Raw genomic sequence first — 19,899 nt, forward strand, 5'->3', positions numbered from 1 at the left:
AGGCTGGGTTTCTGTACAGCACTTTGAGATATAAGCTGATGTACGAAGGGCTATATAAATCAACTTTGATTGATTGATGGATAGAGGGTTGTATCAGTCTCTACACTGGTTGAGGTTTGCATCAGTCTCCACACTGGTTGAGGTTTGCATCAGTCTCTACACTGGTTGATGTTTGCATCAGTCTCCACACTGGTTGAGGTTTGCATCAGTCTCCACACTGGTTGAGGTTTGCATCAGTCTCTACACTGGTTGAGGTTTGCATCAGTCTCTACACTGGTTGAGGTTTGCATCAGTCTCTACACTGGTTGAGGTTTGCATCAGTCTCTACACTGGTTGAGGTTTGCATCAGTCTCCACACTGGTTGAGGTTTGCATCAGTCTCCACACTGGTTGAGGTTTGCATCAGTCTCTACACTGGTTGATGTTTGCATCAGTCTCCACACTGGTTGAGGTTTGCATCAGTCTCCACACTGGTTGAGGTTTGCATCGGTCTCTACACTGGTTGAGGTTTGCATCAGTCTCTACACTGGTTGAGGTTTGCATCAGTCTCTACACTGGTTGAGGTTTGCATCAGTCTCTACACTGGTTGAGGTTTGCATCGGTCTCTACACTGGTTGAGGTTTGCATCAGTCTCTACACTGGTTGAGGTTTGCATCGGTCTCTACACTGGTTGAGGTTTGCATCAGTCTCTACACTGGTTGAGGTTTGCATCAGTCTCTACACTGGTTGAGGTTTGCATCAGTCTCTACACTGGTTGAGGTTTGCATCAGTCTCTACACTGGTTGAGGTTTGCATCAGTCTCTACACTGGTTGAGGTTTGCATCAGTCTCCACACTGGTTGAGGTTTGTATCAGTCTCTACACTGGTTGAGGTTTGCATCAGTCTCTACACTGGTTGAGGTTTGCATCAGTCTCCACACTGGTTGAGGTTTGCATCGGTCTCTACACTGGTTGAGGTTTGCATCAGTCTCTACACTGGTTGAGGTTTGCATCAGTCTCCACACTGGTAGAGGTTTGCATCAGTCTCTACACTGGTTGAGGTTTGCATCAGTCTCCACACTGGTTGAGGTTTGCATCAGTCTCTACACTGGTAGAGGGTTGCATCAGTCTCTACACTGGTTGAGGTTTGCATCAGTCTCTACACTGGTTGAGGTTTGCATCAGTCTCTACACTGGTTGAGGTTTGCATCAGTCTCTACACTGGTTGAGGTTTGCATCAGTCTCTACACTGGTTGAGGTTTGCATCAGTCTCTACACTGGTTGAGGTTTGCATCAGTCTCTACACTGGTAGAGGTTTGCATCAGTCTCTACACTGGTTGAGGTTTGCATCAGTCTCTACACTGGTAGAGGTTTGCATCAGTCTCTACACTGGTTGAGGTTTGCATCAGTCTCTACACTGGTTGAGGTTTGCATCAGTCTCTACACTGGTAGAGGGTTGCATCAGTCTCTACACTGGTTGAGGTTTGTATCAGTCTCTACACTGGTTGAGGTTTGCATCAGTCTCTACACTGGTTGAGGTTTGCATCAGTCTCTACACTGGTTGAGGTTTGCATCAGTCTCTACACTGGTTGAGGTTTGCATCAGTCTCTACACTGGTTGAGGTTTGCATCAGTCTCTACACTGGTTGAGGTTTGCATCAGTCTCTACACTGGTTGAGGTTTGCATCAGTCTCCACACTGGAAGTAATCTCCAGAAGGCAGTGCTTACCAAAGAGCAGGCCTGCTACCCCACAGAGGTATAACCAGGGATGTCCTCAAGAGAACCAAAGTATTCCACATGGGTGAAGTACAGGATGACTGGCACAAAGCTGATGAACACAAAATTAGCCCCGCCGACGATCGTCAGAAAGAGCGCTGCCTCCCAAACTTGGCACTGCCCAGGACCATTTTAAAGAGCACCTGTGGAGAGAGAGAGAGAAAGAGAGAGACAAATAGGATCAAATCAAATTGTATTTGTCACATGCGCCAATTACAACAGGTGTAGAACTTACCGTTAAATGCTTACTTACAAGCCCTTAACCAACAATGCTGTTGGAGAAATAGAGTTAAGAAAACATTTACTAAATAAACTACATTTAAAAAAAAAATATTAAATCAAAAAGTAACACAAGAAAATGACATAACAATAAGGAAGGTATATACAGGGGTACAGGTTAGTCGAGGTCATTTGTAAAGTGACTATGCATAGATAATAAACAGCGAGTAAAAACAAAGAGGGGACCGTGATCCAGGGGAGAGGGAAAGGGATAGAGGAGAGTGATAGGAGGGAGGGAGTTGATGCATCAGGTATTGTAGGTACCTCATACATTCACCCCTTTTCCCCCCCTTAACGAGAACATGCGGGCAGACCAAGAGAGAGGGTGTACCTGCCAACCGTCTCCCTGGCCTGGCCCTCTGCCACCGCTGTCTGTTGACCACATTAGGCCATTGTGACAGAGGGGCAGGAGATGCCACAGAGCAGCTATATTATAGAACAGGAGACACCACTATATTATAGAAGGAGACACCACAGAACAGCCATATTATAGAACAGGAGACACCACAGAACAGCCATATTATAGAACAGGAGACACCACAGAACAGCCATATTATAGAACAGGAGACACCACAGAACAGCCATATTATAGAACAGGAGACACCACAGAACAGCTATAATATAGAACAGGAGACACCACAGAACAGCTATATTATAGAACAGGAGACACCACAGAACAGCCATATTATAGAACAGGAGACACCACAGAACAGCTATATTATAGAACAGGAGACACCACAGAACAGCTATATTATAGAACAGGAGACACCACAGAACAGCTATATTATAGAACAGGAGACACCACAGAACAGCTATATTATAGAACAGGAGACACCACAGAACAGCCATATTATAGAACAGGAGACACCACAGAACAGCTATATTATAGAATAGGAGACACCACAGAACAGCCATATTATAGAACAGGAGACACCACAGAACAGCCATATTATAGAACAGGAGACACCACAGAACAGCCATATTATAGAACAGGAGACACAGAACAGCAGAACAGCCATATTATAGAACAGGAGACACCACAGAACAGCTATAATATAGAACAGGAGACACCACAGAACAGCTATATTATAGAACAGGAGACACCACAGAACAGCCATATTATAGAACAGGAGACACCACAGAACAGCTATATTATAGAACAGGAGATACCACAGAACAGCTATATTATAGAACAGGAGACACCACAGAACAGCTATATTATAGAACAGGAGACACCACAGAACAGCCATATTATAGAACAGGGAGACACCATATTATAGAACAGGAGAACAGCTATATTATAGAACAGGAGATACCACAGAACAGCTATATTATAGAACAGGAGACACCACAGAACAGCTATATTATAGAACAGGAGACACCACAGAACAGCTATATTATAGAACAGGGGAGACACCACAGAACAGCTATATTATAGAACAGGAGACACCACAGAACAGCTATATTATAGAACAGGAGACACCACAGAACAGCCATATTATAGAACAGGAGACACCACAGAACAGCTATATTATAGAACAGGAGATACCACAGAACAGCTATATTATAGAACAGGAGACACCACAGAACAGCTATATTATAGAACAGGAGACACCACAGAACAGCTATATTATAGAACAGGAGACACCACAGAACAGCTATATTATAGAACAGGAGACACCACAGAACAGCTATATTATAGAACAGGAGACACCACAGAACAGCCATATTATAGAACAGGAGACACCACAGAACAGCTATAATATAGAACAGGAGAACACCATATTATAGAACAGAACAGCCATATTATATACCCATCACACCCCTCTTTGTGTCTGTCTGTCCTCCACGGGCAGTCACCAGTGTTTCCTAAACTGGGTACTAGGGACCTAAGGGGTGCACGTCTGTCTGTCTGTCTGTCTGTCTGTCTGTCTGTCTGTCTGTCTGTCTGTCTGTCTGTTTCTGTCTGTCTGTCTGTCTGTCTGTCTGTCTGTCTGTCTGTCTGTCTGTCTGTCTGTCTGTCTGTCTGTCTATATGTCTATCTGTCCAACTTGGCTATATATTTGGCCATCATACTGACACTGAACGTCAGGTTCTGGAGGCCTATCAATGCACAAACACCAAACTACATACCCCACACATCCATCCATCTGTCCATTCAGAATCTATAAGGATCTGCCTGTCACAGTCTGAACATCTGCAGGTCTATCAAATGAAACACCAAATTACGTCCCGTTTAACCCAGCCCAGATGTTTTAGAATGCTTCATAGTATTTCATAATATCTAATCTAGTCTCCTGTTACCTGATTATATAAGGAACACATCTAAGGAGACTCATGAGCCAGTCCCTGTATGCACAAAGACTCCTTACATGAGACCTAACATTGCTCCTAATCTGTATTTCATAAAGGAGGATGTTTGCGTGATTTTTTCTTTGAAACGTTTTGAGGACATCTTCATCTCACTGAAGGAGGAAAGAAAAATGGAGACACATAAAAGGTCTCAGAACTGACACACCCCCTTTCAATCACAAAGAATAACCATGTATTCATTCCTTTCAATCACAAAGAATAACCATGTATTCATTCATTTCAATCACAAAGAATAACCATGTATTTATTCATTTCAACCACAAATAATAACCATGTATTCATTCCTTTCAATCACAAAGAATAACCATGTATTCATTCCTTTCAATCACAAAGAATAACCATGTATTCATTCCTTTCAATCACAAAGAATAACCATGTATTCATTCCTTTCAATCACAAAGAATAACCATGTATTCATTCCTTTCAATCACAAAGAATAACCATGTATTCATTCCTTTCAATCACAAAGAATAACCATGTATTTATTCATTTCAACCACAAATAATAACCATGTATTCATTCCTTTCAACCACAAAGAATAACCATGTATTCATTCCTTTCAATCACAAAGAATAACCATGTATTCATTCCTTTCAACCACAAAGAATAACCATGTATTCATTCATTTCAATCACAAAGAATAACCATGTATTCATTCCTTTCAACCACAAAGAATAACCATGTATTCATTCATTTCAACCACAAAGAATAACCATGTATTAATTCCTTTCAATCACAAAGAATAACCATGTATTTATTCATTTCAATCACAAATAATAACCATGTATTCATTCATTTCAATCACAAAGAATAACCATGTATTCATTCCTTTCAACCACAAAGAATGAGGTGTTCCTTTGATTCTGTCTTTTAGAGAAGACTGTACCATGTCTCACAGTTAAGCAAACAAATGTGTCCTGTGTGTGAGAATGTGTGTGTGTGTTTGTGTGTTTGTTCATAGAGTAGAGAAGTACCTTGTAGAGTGCAGACATAGAAGCGGAGGCCACAACGAAGGTGATCCCCATGACAGAGTGGCTGTGGAAGCCGTCAGCGTAGGTCATCATCACGATGCCAGCGATGGCAAAGATGGCCGCCACGATCTGCACAGGGAAAGGTGGGGAGGACATATTACAATATATACCACTTAGCAGGTGTTTTTAAAGGAGTGGGGCACTGCTTACATTTTATTGGATAGGATAGTGTAGAAGGAGGAAGGGGAGGGTTGAACCGGGATGTGGACATGAAGCTACTGTATGGTCAGGGTAAAGGTTGAATTCTTTCACTTTGAATTCAAGCTGGATTTATTCATAGTGTGAAAGCACAAGTATCTCAACTGCAGTTCAATCTACCATAAATACATTTTACTGCTTAGAAAGAAGAGTCACTGTTGACTTGACACACCAGGATCCACTTCTGATGCACTTTTACACTGGTCTGAGATCAGATCATCAAACAGTAAGTACTGAATGTGTCCCAAATGGCACCCTATTCCTCTGGGCCCTGGTCACAAGTAGTGCACTATAAAGGGAATATGGTGTAATTTGGGACACAGCCTAAGACAGGTAGTAAAACCTGGAGCAGCCTTGAGCCCAGCCAGGATGGTAAGTTACTGTCGGAGACCTTACAGTAGCACTGAACAGATTCACGCCCCAATGGCCTTGTGTGTGTCAGAGTGACAGAGCTTGTGTTTGTGCGTGTGTATATGTTTGTCCCTGACTTTCACTTTCCCCTCCCTTTCCTCCAGCCGTTCTCTCTTCTTTTCCTCCAGCCATTCCACCTCCCTTTCCTCCAGCCATTCCCCCTCCCGTTCCTCCAGCCATTCCCTCTTCCTTTCCTCCAGACATTCCCTCTTCCTTTCCTCCAGTCATTCCCTCTTCCTTTTCTCCAGCCATTCCCTCTTCCTTTCTCCAGCCGTTCCCTCTTCCTTTTCTCCAGCCATTATTTCTCTCCCGTTCCTCCAGCCATTCCCTCTACCTTTCCTCCAGCCATTCCCTCTTCCTTTCCTCCAGCCGTTCCCTCTTCCTTTCCTCCAGCCGTTCCCTCTTCCTTTTCTCCAGCCATTCCCCCTCCCGTTCCTCCAGCCATTCCCTCTTTCCTCCATTCATTCCCTCTTCCTTTCCTCCAGCCATTCCCTCTTCCTTTCCTCCAGCCATTCCCTCTTCCTTTCCTCCAGCCATTCCCTCTTCCTTTCCTCCAGCCATTCCCTCTTCCTTTCCTCCAGCCGTTCCCCCTCCCTTTCCTCCAGCCGTTCCCCCTCCCTTTCCTCCAGCCGTTCCCTCTTCCTTTCCTCCAGCCGTTCCCCCTCCCTTTCCTCCAGCCGTTCCCTCCTTTCCTCCAGCCGTTCCCTCTTCCTTTCCTCCAGCCGTTCCCTCTTCTTTTCCTCCAGCCATTCCCCCTCCCTTTCCTCCAGCCATTCCCTCTTCCTTTCCTCCAGCCATTCCCTCTTCCTTTCCTCCAGCCGTTCCCTCTTCCTTTCCTCCAGCCGTTCCCTCTCCCTTTCCTCCAGCCGTTCCCTCTTCCTTTCCTCCAGCCGTTCCCCCTCCCTTTCCTCCAGCCGTTCCCCCTCCCTTTCCTCCAGCCGTTCCCTCTTCCTTTCCTCCAGCCGTTCCCTCTTCCTTTCCTCCAGCCGTTCCCTCTTCCTTTTCTCCAGCCATTCACTCTTCCTTTCCTCCAGCCGTTCCCTCTTCCTTTTCTCCAGCCATTCACTCTTCCTTTCCTCCAGCCATTCCCCTCCCGTTCCTCCAGCCACTCCCTCTTCCTTTCCTCCAGCCATTCCCTCTTCCTTTCCTCCAGCCGTTCCCTCTTCATTTTCTCCAGCCATTCCCCCTCCCGTTCCTCCAGCCATTCCCTCTTTCCTCCATTCATTCCCTCTTCCTTTCCTCCAGCCATTCCCTCTTCCTTTCCTCCAGCCATTCCCCCTCCCTTTCCTCCAGCCATTCCCTCTTCCTTTCCTCCAGCCGTTCCCCCTCCCTTTCCTCCAGCCGTTCCCTCCTTTCCTCCAGCCGTTCCCTCTTCATTTTCTCCAGCCATTCCCCCTCCCGTTCCTCCAGCCATTCCCTCTTTCCTCCATTCATTCCCTCTTCCTTTCCTCCAGCCATTCCCTCTTCCTTTCCTCCAGCCATTCCCCCTCCCTTTCCTCCAGCCGTTCCCTCTTCCTTTCCTCCAGCCGTTCCCCCTCCCTTTCCTCCAGCCGTTCCCTCCTTTCCTCCAGCCGTTCCCTCTTCCTTTCCTCCAGCCGTTCCCTCTTCTTTTCCTCCAGCCATTCCCCCTCCCTTTCCTCCAGCCATTCCCTCTTCCTATCCTCCAGCCGTTCCCTCTCCCTTTCCTCCAGCCGTTCCCCCTCCCTTTCCTCCAGCCGTTCCCTCTTCCTTTCCTCCAGCCGTTCCCTCTTCCTTTCCTCCAGCCGTTCCCTCTTCCTTTCCTCCAGCCGTTCCCTCTTCTTTTCCTCCAGCCATTCCACCCCCCTTTCCTCCAGCCATTCCCTCTCCCGTTCCTCCAGCCATTCCCTCTTCCTTTCCTCCAGCCATTCCCTCTTCCTTTCCTCCAGACGTTCCCTCTTCCTTTCCTCCAGACGTTCCCTCTTCCTTTCCTCCAGCCATTCCCTCTCCCGTTCCTCCAGCCATTCCCTCTTCCTTTCCTCCAGCCATTCCCTCTTCCTTTCCTCCAGCCATTCCCTCTTCCTTTCCTCCAGCCGTTCCCTCTTCCTTTCCTCCAGCCGTTCCCTCTTCTTTTCCTCCAGCCGTTCCCTCCCACAGTAATGTCTGTTACTGGTGTAATGGTGAACACAATGCGAAGACACACACAACCACAACCACAGTCATGATAATCATATACTATCTGGTCCAGGGCCCAGTGCTTTCCAATCAGCAAAGACAGTCTCCCATACAGGAAAGGATTGATGGGCTGTGTGTGTGTGTGTGTCTGCGTGTGTCTGCGTGTGTGTCTGTGTGTGTGTGTCTGTGTGTGTGTGTGTGTGTGTGTGTGTGTGTGTGTGTGTGTGTGTGTGTGTGTGTGTGTGTGTGTGTGTGTGTGTGTGTGTGTCTGTGTCTGTGTGTGTGTGTGTGTGTGTGTGTGTGTGTGTGTGTGTGTGTGTGTAATGAATAAGGACTTGGCTTGGGCCAGCGGAGTGGATTAGCACTGCATTAGAGAGGTGTCAGGAAGATAAACAACCCGTGTGGTTATGCCCAGTGCTTCATTTGTAAATCGGGAAATGCCGGAACAAAAAGTGAGCATTAGAGTGGGGTGAGTTGGGGGCTCTGAGGTACCGGAACGAATAAAAACATTTTTTTAAAGGTGCCAGACCCTGTTTTGGCAGGATGTGGCCCAAATTAAGCACTGGTTACACCTGGACAGAGCCAAGGGGTACAATGGGTAAACCCCCCCCTCTCTCTCTCTCTCTGTCTCTCTCTCTCTCTCTCTCTCTCTCTCTCTCTCTCTCTCTCTCTCTCTCTCTCTCTCTTTCTCTCTCCCTCTCCCTCCTCTCTCTCTCTCTCTCTCCCCCCCACCCCCTCTCTCTCTCTCTCTCTCTCCCCCACCCTCCCCTCACCCCCTCTCTCCCCTCTCTCTTTCTCTCCCCCTCCCTCTCTCTCACCCTCTTTCTCTCTCTCTCTCTCTGCAGTGCAGGCTGCCTGCCTTTCAGTCACCTCTCTAGCTACATAAAAGACAGAATGACCTGCCAGGTCAACTCATTACACAACGTTGACTTGAATGGGGATGTCCATTCTCTAGAAACGCCAGCTATGTCACTCACATAGAAATAAAATGACTAAGGACAACGCGCCTCATACCATGGCAATTTGACTGGGAGACCCATGGGTTTACTCAATATGGCTGACATGGTAGTTCTATTCAGGGGCGCACCTTCCAGTTTCTTTATCCATTCAGGTATAAACACCCCAAACAGCCAACCTACCCAGTGAAAGTTGCGCCCCTGATGATATTCTATGGTCAGGTACCTCTCTACAGAGATGTGTTTCTCTGAGGAAGCCTGCTGCTTTGCTGCTTGGTTTCCTGGGACACGGACCCTCAGTGATTGGACACGGCAATTTGTTTTCCTTTCTCACACACTGCTGTGTCAGCAAACCCAATGTCAGGGAATGGGGAAATGGACCAAGACTGGGTCTGGGCTCTGCTGAGGCAGTCTGTCACTCCCACCACAACACCATAACACCAGGCCACACTCGCAGAAGACCTTTCTAACCCCAAGGGTCTTTCCTAGTTCAATAAAGGTTAAATGAAAAGACAAAACCACAGCTGAGAAATGTATGTGTGACTGATTGGGTTAGAGCCTGGGTGGGTCTCATGTGCCACAAGGGAGACTGTGCTAGTTTGCTGAGCTAAAGCCTAGGCAATGTTACTCTCACACCTCTCCATAACAACATAAAACATACAGGAGATACAATATACTCAGAGATATACAGGCAACTGCCAAAATAAAGGAAATACTTGAGTAAATGAGGGATTCAAAGTGTATTGAAAGCAGGTGCTTCAACCCAGGTGTGGTTCCTGAGTTAATTAAGCATCATGTTTAGGGCCATTATTTTGTCTACCATGGCTATGCCCCCCCATAGAATGACAATACCCCCATCCACAGCGCGCGAGTGGTCACTGAATGGTGAACATGAAAACGATGTAGACCATATGCCATGGCCGTCTTAGCCACCAGATCTCATCCCAAATGAACACTTACGGGAGATTCTGGAGCAGGCGCCTGAGACAGCGTTTACACCATCAACAAATCACCAAATGATGTAGTTTCTCATGGAGGAATGGTGTCACATCCCTCCAATAGTTCCAGACAATTGTAGAATCTATGCCAAGGCACATTGAAGCTGTTCTGGCTCATGGTGACCCAACACCCTATTAAGACTCTTTATGTTGGTGTTTCCTTTATTTTGGCAGTTACCTGTACATGCAGTGCATTGGGAAAGTATTCAGACCTCTTGACTTTTTCCACATTTTGTTACGTTACAGCCTTATTCTAAAATATATTGCAATGCAATAATTAACCATGTCTATGTGTAGATTAGAATAAAGGCTGTAACACAACAACATGTAGAATGAGTCAAGGGGTATGAATACTTTCTGAAGGCACTGTAGGTACAGTATGGGAGAGATGCCATCCCTTATATACCATTCTCCTATTGACAGCTATCCACCCACCTCACCCATGAAATAGCCCAAGCTAAGTATCAGAACACTGTCATACTTCAAAGGGATAATTGGACTCTCCCCAGCCTCTCCCCCTCGTATCCTCTCCCCTTCTCTCTTCATTTTCATATGAAGGAAAGCCCATCCAAGATCCTCCGCATTACTGCAGACATCAAAACACTGCAATACCCATCAACAGTCAGAGAAAGAGAGAGAGAGTAAGAGAGAGAGAGACAGAGAGAGAATTAGAGGGAGAGAGAGAGAGAAAGAGAGAGAGAGAGAGACAGGAGTCATGGGGGAGAGAGAGGAAGAGAAAGAGAGAGAGTGTGAGGAAGGGAGAGAGAGAGTGTGGGGAAGGGAGAGAGAGAGAGAGGGAGAGAGAGGAAGAGAAAGATGGGGAGAGAGAGAGAGAGAGAGAGAGAGAGAGAGAGAGAGAGACAGAGACAGACAGACAGACAGACAGAGAGAGACAGACAGAGAGAAATAGAGAGAGAGAGAGAGAGAGAGAGAGAGGGAGACAGAGATAAATATAGAAAAAGAGAGAGAGAGAGAGAGAGAGAGAGAGAGAGAGAGAGAGAGAGAGAGAGAGAGAAGAAAGAAAGAAATGGGAGGATTACTCAGAGCTTTCATCACAGATGGGGGTAGTGAGGGATAATGACAGGAGAGAGAGAGAGAGAGAGACATTCCGATTAGGTGTTTTCCTTCCAGATCTTCCCTCCAGTTATTCACACAAACAGTACATACATACACCCATTCATTCATTTATCCGGATTAGTCACAGTGAGATCAAACATATTTTGCAAGAGAGACCTGAACTTGTATTTATAAAGTCTCAGAATACATATAGGAGGGCTGATCTAGGATCAGTTTGACCTTTGAGATTATGATGAATATGATATGGCCAGGGGGACCTGATGCTGAATCAGTCTTTCTACTCTGAATACGTGAACTGCCTGGGACCTAGTAGGGAGTTTTAAATGTAGACTACAGGTTCATCAAGACTGTTCATCAAGGTCTGTGTGGGACATCATGTTTGGTACCGTGACTTTTTGTCTGGGCTGCTTCATGAGTTTGAGCCACTCCTGCCAGATTGCATAGTGCAATACTACTATTATACAATAATAGACTGCGCCGCACACTTCTCTGTCGGGTCCCGATGTCGACCCGGGAATCCCGCTCTGTATCAAGATTCCTTCCTGTCTTCTCTATCTCTCTGAGAGGTAACAGTTTCAGTTCAGAAGATCATATATACATCATGTCATTACAAGGACACACTTCAGTTTCCACATGAGGCTTTTCAGTACCACTGCAGAGAGAAGGGAACTCTCAGCCAGACAGGACATCCTTAGCTTGGTTCTACAGTGGCTTGCGAAAGTATTCACCCCCCTTGGCATTTTTCCTATTTTGTTGCCTTACAACCTGGAATGAAAATGGATTTTTGGGGTGTTTGTATCATTTGATACACAACATGCCTACCACAACAAAATATGTTTTATTGTGAATCAAACAAGAAATAAGACAATAAAACAGAAAACTTGAGCGTGCATAACTATTCACCCCCAAAGTCAATACTTTGTATAGCCACATTTTGCAGCAATTACAGCTGCAAGTCTCATGGGGTATGTCTCTATAAGCTTGACACATCTAGCCACTGGAATTTTTGTCCATTCTTCAAGGCAAAACTGCTCCAGCTTGGATGGGTTCTGCTGGTGTACAACAATCTTTGAGTCATACCACAGGTTCTCAATTGGATTGAGATCTGGGCTTTGACAAGGCCATTCCAAGACATTTATATGTTTCCCCTTAAACCACTCGAGTGTTGCTTTAGCAGTATGCTTAGGGTCATTGTCCTGCTGGAAGGTGAACCTCCGTCCCAGTCTCAAATCTCTAGAAAACTGAAACAAGTTTCCCTCAAGAATTTCCCTGTATTTAGCACCATCCATCATTCCTTCAATTCTGACCAGTTTCCCAGTCCCTGCCGATTAAAAGTATCCCCACAGCATGATGTTGCCAGCACCATGCTTCACTGTGGGGATAGATACTCGGGGTGATGAGAGGTGTTGGGTTTGCACCAGACATTGTGTTTTCCTTGATGGCCAAAACGCTCAATTTTAGTCTCATCTGACCAGAGTACCTTCTTCCATATGTTTGGGGAGTCTCCCACATGCCTTTTGGAGAACACCAAACGTGTTTGCTTATTTTTTTCTTTAAGCAATGTCTTTTTTCTGGCCACTCTTAGTTGAATTAATGGAAAGAGAGATGTGATGTCAGTGTGATGTTCAAAGTTTCTGATATTGTTTTATAACCCAACCCTGATCTGTACTTCTCCACAACTTTGTCCCTGACCTGTTTGGAGAGCTCCTTGATCTTCATGGTTCCACTTGCTTGGCGGTGTCCCCTGCTTAGTGGTGTTGCAGACTCTGGGGCCTTTCAGAACAGATGGACTTTATTATAGGTGGACTTTATTTAACTAATTATGTGACTTCAGAAGGTAATTGGTTGCACCAGATCTTATCTAGGGGCTTCATAGCATTTTCATATCATTTTTTTAAACACGTTTTTTTTTTTTACCATTTCACTTCACCAATTTGGACTATAATGTGTTTGTCCATTACAGGAAATCCAAATAAAAATAAATGTATTTAAAATACAGGTTGAAATGCAACAAAATAGGAAAACTGCCAAGGGGGGTGAATACTTTTGCAAGGCACTGTATCCAGCAACTTACTTATAGCTACTCTTCAGAATACCTTTGGTGCTGCAAGGTACATTGTTAATTTGACAAACTCTCTCCCAGGGTGACGCCGAGGTCCAAGTTCATTAACAATTATCTAACAATGACAGTTAATGAACTATCCCCCAGCCCTGACTGAGCAGTTACATTCACTTGAAAGCAAATGTTTTTTCTGCACTGCAATACAGGTTATCTTCTGAATGCCCACAACTTGATTGAGTTTACCTGGCTTAACAGAACAGTCTCAAAACAGTATTTAAAATACTTAAAATAGTATTTGAACCCAGGTCAGTTCCCCACGCCTCAACTCTTCTGAACCCAGGTCCGCTCCCCACGCCTCATGAACAGGTCTCCCCATGCCCTCAACTCTTCTGAACCTAAGGTCAGTTCCCCATGTCCTCAACTCTTCTGAACCCAGGTCAGTTCCCCATGCCCTCAACTCTTCTGAACCCAGGTCAGTTCCCCACGCCCTCAACTCTTCTGAACCCAGATCAGTTCCCCATGCCCTCAACTCTTCTGAACCCAGGTCAGTCCCCACACCCTCAACTCTTCTGAACCCAGGTCAGTTCCCCATGCCCTCAACTCTTCTGAACCCAGGTCAGTTCCCCACGCCCTCAACTCTTCTGAACCCAGGTCCGTTCCCCATGACCTCAACTCTTCTGAACCCAGGTCAGTTCCCCACGCCCTCAACTCTTCTGAACCCAGGTCAGTTCCCCATGCCCTCAACTCTTCTGAACCCAGGTCAGTTCCCCATGCCCTCAACTCTTCTGAACCCAGGTCAGTTCCCCATGCCCTCAACTCTTCTGAACCCAGGTCAGTTCCCCATGCCCTCAACTCTTCTGAACCCAGGTCAGTTCCCCATGCCCTCAACTCTTCTGAACCCAGGTCAGTTCCCCATGCCCTCAACTCTTCTGAACCCAGGTCAGTTCCCCATGCCCTCAACTCTTCTGAACCCAGGTCAGTTCCCCATGCCCTCAACTCTTCTGAACCCAGGTCAACCCCACTCTTCTGAACCCAGTTGCCCTCAACTCTTCTGAACCCAGGTCAGTTCTCCACACCCTCAACTCTTCTGAACCCAGGTCAGTTCCCCACGCCCTCAACTCTTCTGAACCCAGGTCAGTTCCCCATGCCCTCAACTCTTCTGAACCCAGGTCAGTTCCCCACGCCCTCAACTCTTCTGAACCCAGGTCAGTTCCCCATGCCCTCAACTCTTCTGAACCCAGGTCAGTTCCCCACGCCGTCAACTCTTCTGAACCCAGGTCAGTTCCCCATGCCCTCAACTCTTCTGAACCCAGGTCAGTTCCCCACGCCCTCAACTCCTGAACCCAGGTCAGTTCCCCATGCCCTCAACTCTTCTGAACCCAGGTCAGTTCCCCATGCCCTCAACTCTTCTGAACCCAGGTCAGTTCAACTCCTGAACCCAGGTCAGTTCCCCATGCCCTCAACTCTTCTGAACCCAGGTCAGTTCCCACGCCCTCAACTCTTCTGAACCCAGGTCAGTTCCCCATGCCCTCAACTCTTCTGAACCCAGATCAGTTCCCCATGCCGTCAACTCTTCCCCAGGTCAGTTCCCCTTGCCCTCAACTCTTCTGAACCCAGATCAGTTCCCCATGCCCTCAACTCTTCTGAACCCAGGTCAGTTCCCCACGCCCTCAACTCTTCTGAACCCAGATCAGTTCCCCATGCCCTCAACTCTTCTGAACCCAGGTCAGTTCCCCACGCCCTCAACTCTTCTGAACCCAGGTCAGTTCCCCATGCCCTCAACTCTTCTGAACCCAGGTCAGTTCCCCATGCCCTCAACTCTTCTGAACCCAGGTCAGTTCCCCACGCCTCAACTCTTCTGAACCCAGATCAGTTCCCCATGCCCTCAACTCTTCTGAACCCAGGTCAGTTCCCCGCCCTCAACTCTTCTGAACCCAGGTCAGTTCCCCACGCCCTCAACTCTTCTGAACCCAGATCAGTTCCCCATGTTGAACCCCAGTTCCCCTTGCCCTCAACTCTTCTGAACCCAGATCAGTTCCCCATGCCCTCAACTCTTCTGAACCCAGGTCAGTTCCCCACGCCCTCAACTCTTCTGAACCCAGATCAGTTCCCCATGCCCTCAACTCTTCTGAACCCTCAGTTCCCCACGCCCTCAACTCTTCTGAACCCAGGTCAGTTCCCCATGCCCTCAACTCTTCTGAACCCAGGTCAGTTCCCCATGCCCTCAACTCTTCTGAACCCAGGTCAGTTCCCCATGCCCTCAACTCTTCTGAACCCAGATCAGTTCCCCATGCCCTCAACTCTTCTGAACCCAGATCAGTTCCCCAGTCAACTCTTCTGAACCCAGGTCAGTTCCCCACGCCCTCAACTCTTCTGAACCCAGATCAGTTCCCCCCTCAACTCTTCTGAACCCAGATCAGTTCCCCTTGCCCTCAACTCTTAATACTTAATACTCTTCATTCCTTCGGGGACCGCAGGGCTCCAGCACAGAGGGTTTAGGCTGCTTCCCAAAGGCACCCTATTCCCTATGTAGTACTACTACTGACCAGGGCCCATAGGGCTAAAAAAATAGTGCACTATAAAGGAAATAGGGTGCCATTTGTGATGTAAACTAGCCTCTAACCCAATTTGTTTTTAATAGAAGGGAAGTGTCTGGGAGGCAGGGAGCCATTAGCCTCTGGTTCATCCGGGTTAAAGCCCACTAGAACAGGAAATCCAGGACACAGTTAATAACTGTCTGCTATAATTTAATTAGGTAGGACCTAGCTAGTCCAACTGAGACTGAGTCTGTGGTCTTAATTAGGTAGGACCTAGCTAGTCCAACTGAGACTGAGTCTGTGGTCTTAATTAGGTAGGACCTAGCTAGTCCAACTGAGACTGAGTCTGTGGTCTTAATTAGGATATATTTTTATCAAGCCCTGAAATGAACTCTTATCTACTCATAACTGGAGGAATCTCCAGTCAGAATGTTATCTCTTCGTAAGTTCCCTGGACACACACACACACACACACACACACACACACACACACACACACACACACACACACACACACACACACACACACACACACACACACACACACACACACACACACACACACTGTAACTCACCCTGACCCCCATGAAGCGGTCTCTCAGTACGATCCAAGAGAGCAGGAATACGAAGGCCTTGTTGCAGCAGAACAGAGCTGACACGTCTGTAGTGTTGATCTTCCTCAGGGCCTGTGTTAGAGACAGGATCACGTCAAAGCTTAAAATGACTTCGCCCAATTGCTAGATTTTCGGTGGTGTAGTTGGCTACGAGTGTTTTTGAAGCAGAGGATCAGTAGTTTGAGTCCAGTAAGGGGACAGGGATGGTGAAGGAAGCTATACCGAGCACTAGAAGGAAGCTATACCGCTAAGCTAGCACTAGAAGGAAGGAGCTAGCACTAGAAGGAAGCTATACCGCTAAGCTAGCACTAGAAGGAAGCTATACCGCTTATAGCACTAGAAGGAAGCTATACCGCTAAGCTAGCACTAGAAGGAAGCTATACCGCTTAGCTAGCACTAGAATGAAGCTATACCGCTAAGCTTGCACTAGAGGTCGACCGATTAATCAAAATGGCCGGATAATTAGGGCCGATTTCAAGTTTTCATAACAATCGGTAATCAGCATTTTTGGACTCCTATTATAGCCGATTACATTGCACTCCACGAGGAGACTGTGTGGCAGGCTGACGACCTGTTACGGGAGTGCAGCAAGGAGCCAAGGTAAGTTGCTAGCTAGCATTAAACTTATCTTATAAAAAATAATAAATCTTAACATAATCACTAGTTAACTACATACTGTATGGTTGATGATATTACTAGTTTATCTAGCTTGTCCTGCGTTGCATATAATCAATGAGGTGCCTGTTAATGTATCATCGAGTCACAGCCTACTTCGCCCAATGAGTGATGATTTAAAAAGCGCAAAAAAAAAAAAAGCACTGTCGTTGCACCAATGTGTATCTAACCATAAACATCAATGCCTTTCTTAAAATCACAAGTATACAAAATTTAAACCTGCATATTTAGTTAATATTGCCTGCTAACATGAATTGATTTTAACTAGGGAAACTGTGTCACTTCTCTTGCGTTCAGTGCAAGCAGTCAGGGTATATGCAGCAGTTTGGGCCGCCTGGCTCTTTGCGAACTGAACTGAAGACCATTTCTTTCTAACAAAGACCATAATTAATTTGCCAGAATTTTACATAATTATGACATAACATTGAAGGTTGTACAATGTAACAGCAATATTTAGACTTAGGGATGCTGCCCGTTCGTTTAAATATGGAACGGTTCTGTATTTCAGAGAAAGATTAAACGTTTGTTTTCGAAATTATAGTTTCCAGATTTTACTACATGAATGACCTAAGGCTCGTATTTGTGTGTGTTATTATATTATAATTAAGTCTATGATTTGATAGAGCAGTCTGACTGAGCGGTTGTAGGCAGTAGCAGGCAGCATTCATTCAAACAGCACTTTACTGCGTTTGCCAGCAGCTCGTTGCAATGGTTGATGCACAGCACTGTTTATGACTTCAAGCCTATCAACTCCCGAGATTAGACTGGCAATACTAAAGTGCCTATAAGAACATCCAATAGTCAAAGGTATGAAATACAAACGGTATAGAGAGAAATAGTCCTATAATTCCTAAAATAACTACAACCTAAAACTTCGTAACTGGGAATATTGAAGACTCATGTTAAAAGGAACCACCAGCTTTCATACTGTATGTTCTCATGTTCTGAGCAAGGAACTTAAACGTTAGCTTCCTTACATGGCACATATTGCACTTTTACTTTCTTCTCCAACACTGTGTTTTTGCATTATTTAAACCAAATTGAACATGTTTCAATATTTATTTGAGACTAAATTGATTTTATTGATGTATTATAGTAAGATAAAATAAAAGTGTTCATTCAGTATTGTTGTAATTGCCATTATTACAAATATATATATAAAAATAGGCCGATGAATCGGTATCGGCTTTTTTGGTCCTCCAATAATCGGTATCGTTATTGGCGTTGAAAAATCATAATCGGTCGACATCCAGCTAGCACAGTGACACTTGTTACACCTGCAGGCACTATATAATACTGTCACAGTCCCTAACCTGACACACACACACACACACACACACACACACACACACACACACACACACACACACACACACACACACACACACACACACACACACACACACACACACACACACACACACACACACACACACACACACACACACACCCCAGGATGGGGGGAAAGCAGCACAGTACCTGTAGGTACAGGTAGTTGGTGAGGATCCACAGCAATCCAAACGGAGCCACCTTAGTGAAGAACACCTTGGCTGTCAGCCCGTCGTCCCCAAAGAACCGACAACACTCCCTGGAGAGGAACACACACAGATGAACACCCACAGGCATGCACACACACACACAAAACAGACACACATGCACAGTACACAGGTACATGTACAGTTGAAGTCGGCTGTTTACATACACTTAGGTTGGAGTCATTAAAACTCGTTTTTCAACCACTCCACAAATTTCTTGTTAGCAAACTATAATTTTGGCAAGTCGGTTAGGACATCTACTTTGTGCATGACACAAGTAATTTTTCCAACAATTGTTTAAAGACAGATTATTTAACTTATAATTCATTGTATCACAATTCCAGTGGGTCAGAGGTTTATAGTTGACTGTGCCTTTAAACAGCTTGGAAAATTCCAGAAAATTACGTGATGGCTTTAGAAGCTTCTGATGATCTAATTGACATCATTTGAGTCAATTGGAGGTGCACCTGTGGATGTATTTCAAGGCCTACCTTCAAACTCAGTGCCTCTTTGCTTGACATCAAGGGAAAATCTAATGAAATCAGCCAAGACCTCAGAAGAAAAATAGTAGACCTCCACAAGTCTGATTTATCCTTGGGAGCAATTTCGAAACGCCTGAAGATACCACATTCATCTGTACAAACAATAGTACGCAAGTATAAACACCATGGTACCACACATCCATCATACCGCTCAGGAAGGAGACATGTTCTGTCTGCTAGAGATGAATGTACTTTGCGAAAAGTGCAAATCAATCCCAGAACAACAGCAAAGGATCTTGTGAAGATCCTGGAGGAAATGGGTACAAAAGTATCTATATCCACAGTAAAACGAGTCCTATGTCGACATAACCTAAAAGGCCACTCGGCAAGGAAGAAGCCACTGCTCCAAAACCACCATAAAAAAGCCAGACTATGGGTTGCAACTGCACATGGGGACAAAGATCGTAATTTTAGGAGAAATGTCCTCTGGTCTCATGAAACAAAAACATAACTATTTGGCCATAATGACCATCATTATGTTTGGAGGAAAAAGGGGAATGCTTGCAAGCCGAAGAACACCATCCCAACCGTGAAGCACGGGGGTGGCAGCATCATGTTGTTGGGGTGCTTTGCTGCAGGAGGGACTGGTGCACTTCACAAAATAGATGGCATCACGAGGAAGGAAACTTATGTGGATATATTGAAGCAACATCTCAAGACATCAGTCAGGAAGTTAAAGCTTGGTTATAAATGAGTCTTCCCAATTGACAATGACCCTAAGCATAC

The 19,899-nt window shown here is 45.7% G+C and overlaps 1 protein-coding gene across 1 annotated transcript in view; it reads right to left on the bottom strand.

Moving 5' to 3' along the window:
- The window catches only part of LOC118380816 (putative thiamine transporter SLC35F3), a 34,011-nt gene that overhangs the window by 3,233 nt on the left and 10,879 nt on the right, over positions 1 to 19,899 (bottom strand). Inside the window, 6 exon segments of the mRNA XM_052503412.1 lie at positions 1,705 to 1,752; positions 1,755 to 1,856; positions 1,859 to 1,895; positions 5,379 to 5,504; positions 16,383 to 16,493; positions 18,576 to 18,684. Of these exon segments, the coding sequence (XP_052359372.1) occupies positions 1,705 to 1,752; positions 1,755 to 1,856; positions 1,859 to 1,895; positions 5,379 to 5,504; positions 16,383 to 16,493; positions 18,576 to 18,684 (533 nt within the window).

Source organism: Oncorhynchus keta, unplaced genomic scaffold (genome assembly GCF_023373465.1).
Source record: "Oncorhynchus keta strain PuntledgeMale-10-30-2019 unplaced genomic scaffold, Oket_V2 Un_contig_1734_pilon_pilon, whole genome shotgun sequence".
Classification (NCBI taxonomy): Eukaryota; Metazoa; Chordata; class Actinopteri; order Salmoniformes; family Salmonidae; genus Oncorhynchus; species Oncorhynchus keta.